This window comes from Solanum stenotomum, chromosome 10 (assembly GCF_019186545.1).
Source record: "Solanum stenotomum isolate F172 chromosome 10, ASM1918654v1, whole genome shotgun sequence".
Taxonomy (NCBI): Eukaryota; Viridiplantae; Streptophyta; class Magnoliopsida; order Solanales; family Solanaceae; genus Solanum; species Solanum stenotomum.
In genome coordinates, this window is record NC_064291.1 from 20,212,937 (window position 1) to 20,217,642 (window position 4,706).

At 38.3% G+C, this 4,706-nt stretch overlaps 1 protein-coding gene across 1 annotated transcript; it reads right to left on the reverse strand.

The window, feature by feature from the left end:
• Positions 1-3,386: 3,386 nt before the first annotated feature.
• On the reverse strand, positions 3,387-4,430 carry LOC125842801 (uncharacterized). Its single transcript, XM_049522107.1, has 2 exons — positions 4,281-4,430; positions 3,387-3,824 (listed from the first exon to the last, which is right to left on the reverse strand). Exons 1-2 carry the CDS (start codon positions 4,428-4,430, stop codon positions 3,387-3,389), a joined length of 588 nt encoding a protein of 195 aa, XP_049378064.1.
• Between the last annotated feature and the right edge of the window lie 276 nt (positions 4,431-4,706).

Sequence of the window (4,706 nt, forward strand, 5' to 3'; positions counted from 1 at the left end):
GTCTGATCTACGAATGAGCAGTACGATTCATGGACCCACACATGCCTCGTGGGTGAGGTCTCGTGAGTGAGGGCTTGAGTTAGCCAAAATGAGAAGCTGCAGACCCAACCCACAAGTGACCAGTACGGTCGCGGTACCATCCACGCCCCGTTGGTGTGGGTCGTGGATGAGGGCCTTTAAGGCTGCCCCAATCTCGGCCAAAAGTGAAACATTTTAAGAAATTCCTAAATTAATTATTTTAGTGTGGGGACGGTTATATTGTTTATTTAGACTAATATAAATACTTTTTAACTATTAACCACCCCTTTGCACCTCATTACTCACAAGACTCAAATCATAACCTACTCCCCCTTCCAATATTTCTCTCTCTAAAACTCTATTGAAGAAGAAGGAACCAAGGTTTAGGGATAAATAACTCAACTTTTCCACTCAATTCGTGAGGAATCTACATAAGGTATGGTGGCTTTTCATATATGGGTAGCTTTCACCCATAGAGTCCCTTCAAAACTTTATTTCAAAGCTTCCAAATTCCCCCCCAAAACCTAGGGTTTCAATCTAAGTCATGGGTTCTCTTTTGTCATACCCTGAAATAGGGGGCGTAACTGGCACTCGATACCCTAATACATCGAGTTACCCTCAGAAACATACTATCTAAACAAAATTTGTGAGGCAAAAATATTGGGCAACAAAACCTCTAAAAGGTGAAGCCTGGAACCAAAGGTCATGGCCTGAAAGAGAATAACCATACAAACAATGGTAGACAAACCGAAAAAAAATAAAGATGTACTATCTAGCCAACGAGGCCACAACCGAAAACATACCAACTTACGCACACACATATATATACATGCCAAGACTATTGGCTAGAGGTTGAAACATACAAAAAGAAAACCCAAAATATTGTGTCCACAATAGCCTCTATGAGTGACATAAGCACTATCGGGACAAGGCCCCGACTATACCCAAATTGTACAACAAAAGTAAACATCCTCTGATAGCCCCCAGGATAAGATGGAGCTTACCAACTCACAGTGGAACCTGAATCCTAGCTGCTGAATCGATTAGAGTCCCTGCCTGTACATGCTCGCACAAAACAATAAGCAGCGTCCCCAGGAAAAGGGACGTCAGTATGAATAAAAATGTACTTGTACATAAAGCAAAAAGTAAAATCATAAACATTTACTGTAAAAGGGTAAAATAGATACCACCTGAAATTGAAACCCAAATAATCTCCATGGTTGACCTTTAGTCCCCCTACTACTTATATATGCATGGTATGCTCGTATAATCGTATGTCCTGAATACATATATATATATATATATAGATGAAAATGCATGACATATCCAACCAAATGCTAGCAATGGTGGTGCTTTCCGGTAGCGAATCGACATCATATTCGCCAACTTGTGGCCATCTGTCTCTCATACGTAAAAATATACGCAATAGGCCTCATACCTCCCTATTATAGCTCAAGAGTAGAATGCATAGCATGTCATATCATGGATTTATGACACCTGTGAGTTACTGTTCTCATGTTGCCAATCTTGGCCCATTTGTAGTCTTGTTCTCATAACCCCATAATAACTTCGTATAACATATAGCAATCACATGGAACTTGATATGTTCTTCCAAATAACCTTGAAAAGTTAACTAGAATTTTAGAAGGATAACCTAACCTTGTTGATATTCAGAACAAGTTTAAGGTGACTTACTTAGATCCTAACTTGTTTCCTAGATAATTTATAAAAGAAAAATTTCAAAAGCCAAGTGTTCTAATAGTTTACATTTAAACTATATTTGAGAGTTTTGAAGGTCGTGAGCTGCTTTAAAGATTTTTTTTCCAATAACAACCTTAGAGGAGAAAGAAAGTTGGTCACAAGTAGTAAGGGTCTCGCGTTACATTTTAATTCACATCACCCAAGGAAGAAAACGAATTCATACGTGCAGACATATAATCAAGGAAACTAGTAAAATGACATGTAGATGTCGAACACTCTATTTATCCGAACGAGTGAAATATCAAAATATTAGAACCATGAAAATAACTCAACTTAGATCGCAATGTCTTTCACTAAAGGTCTTTCTAGCAAGAGAATAGCAAAATATCACATTCGGCGTTTTAGGAATTTCCCAGGAGTGGTGCTAAAATGACGGACGTAGCTTTGCCTTAACATACCTTTTCAATGAATGGTCGAATGGTCATAGATTCTTCACGAAAGTTGTTCCTTACATCCTAAACTTTGCAAACACTATATATACACAATTGGTACACACCTTAGTTAACAAGGTGTAAACCTTGAAGAAACACCAATAACTAGAAATTTATATCTTCAAAACTTGCTCCAAACGCAGCCAATCAAAGAGGAAAACGACTGTCACGTGTAGAGATCATGTTTCTACGCACGGGGGGATTCTTTAGTGGTACAAATCGTCAAGAACTGACCTTCATCATACAAGTACTTCATAGGAACCCTCTCTTAAGCTTTCTTTCTGGTTTGGAAGTACAATGAAATGTTTTGATGTCTTAAAACGTTGATTAAGCCGACATACCACATTTTTTACCAGACCCGGATTCTGCCCCGTTAGTCAGTAGTAAAACCCTCATAACTTTTTACTTCGATGTTGGTTGGATACGGGATTTTATGCGTTGAAAACTAAACTCGTAGGCCTTCGATTTAATGGGTGATAGGCCTTCTAACTCTTTATATATTGGGAGTAAATATCCAAGACATTTGACCTAAAGTTAAGAAAATATTATTAAAGAAACTACGATAACTTTTGCCGACTTTAGTTTCACTAATTTCCTTGACTTCCAAACTTAACATACGACCCTTGTGCTAACACACTATTTTAGCATGTTTTACTCTCATAGGATTATCCACAAGGTATGGGACAAGTTAAACCTTTCAAATGGGTGAAGTTCTACCCGAGCCAATTCTTTTATCATGAACTTTGTTTGAGGGGTCCCTTTGACCTAAAACTTTAGTTTAGTTCCTTGATCTTGACACCTACTTGCAATCTTAATCTTCAACGTACGATACAAAGTCATATACACCTCATATTATTATGCCATACTACGCCACATATATTATGCACGATTACAGAAAAAGTACGGGATCTTACATTCTCCCCCCTTATGAATATTCTCCCGCGAATGGTTCTAGACAATTCCTTGGTTGTACTTTCTTTTTTTTCTCACAGTACTTTATTTGCGAGTCTATATTTGTTACAGTCACAAACCTGAAGTCAAATTCTCAAAATTTTAACTACTGAGCTTTGCATAACTATCTCGTAAGAAGACATATAAATTTCACCCGCAAGCTATTTAAAATCTAACTAAGTCGTTGTGAAGAAATAATTGCCAATAATCGAACTGTGACTCACCTTAAGCCGTAAACAGTTGGGGGTACTCCTTCCTCATTTCCTCTTCCACTTCCCAAGTCATTTCCTCGACGTTGTTATTTCTCCATAACACTTTACCCGAAGCTACATCTTTATTTCGAAGCTTTCTTTCTTGCCAATTTAAAATAGCTATTGGTACCTCTGCATAAGATAAATCCTCAGCGATACAAATATTTTCAGTGGGCGTAATACATGAAGGATCTCTAATACACTTCCGCATCATAAAAACAGGAAATATAGGAAGAACTGCTTCCAATTCTGAAAGAAAATCAAGCTCGTATGCCACCATACCGAACTTCCGAATAATCTTATATGATCCAACGTACCTAGGATTGAGCTTCACTTTCTTTCCGAATCGCATGATGCCCTTCATAGGTGATACTTTCAGGAAAACCCAATCTTCTACCTCAAGCTCTAAGTTCTGTCAGTGAACATCTGTATAAAACTTCTATCAACACTGTGTTGTATGAAGTCGATCTCTAATAAGCTTAACCTTTTCAATCAATTGTTGGACTAGTTGGGACCTAGCAAATCTGCATCGCCGAGCTCAAACCAACGAATTAGGGACCTACACTTCCGCACCGTACAGTGCTTCATAAGGGGCCATCTAAATACTAGCTTGAAAGTTGTTAATATAAGCGAACTCAATAAGAGTTAGATGTTGATCCCAACTTTCTTTAAAATCCAACACACAAGCACGTAACATATCCTCAACCGTCTGAATAGTACGTTCTGCCTGTCCATCAGTTTGTGGATGAAATGTGGTTCTAAGATTTACCTGAGTTCCTAGACCTTTCTGAAAGGATCTCTAAAAATGTGTTGTAAATTGAGCTCCTTGATCTGAGATAAAAGGTAATGCAACTCCGTGAAGGCAAACAATCTCCTGAATGTAAAGCCTAGCATAATCTTCAGCTGAATATATTATCCTAACTGGCAAGAAATGCACAAATTTTATCAGCCTATCCATAATTACCAAAATGGGATCAAACCTCCGTGCAGTGCGAGGCAAACTAGTGATGAAGTCCATATTTATCATATCCCATTTCCATAACGGAAGGTCAATATACTAGGTTAGGCCTCCAGGCCTCTGATCCTCTGCTTTAACTTGTTGACTGTTGGGACATTCAACTACCATTTCCGCAATATCTTTTGTCATGCCATTCCACCAAAAGATCTGTCGAAGGTCCTGATACATCTTAGTCGCTCCAGGTTGAGATGCATATCTAGAATAATGAGCCTCTGAAAGAATATTTGTACGGAGTTTCCCAACTACTGGTACACATAAGCGACCCTGGTATCTAAG

Excerpts from the sequence above, each read along its gene's own strand:
- LOC125842801 (XM_049522107.1), bottom strand. The coding sequence starts at position 4,430 with ATGGACTTCATCACTAGTTTGCCTCGCACTGCACGGAGGTTTGATCCC. Across the intron at positions 3,825-4,280 it reads GGCTTTACATTCAGGAGATT|AACTTAGAGCTTGAGGTAGA; the intron begins GTTTGCCTTCAC and ends GTTCACTGACAG.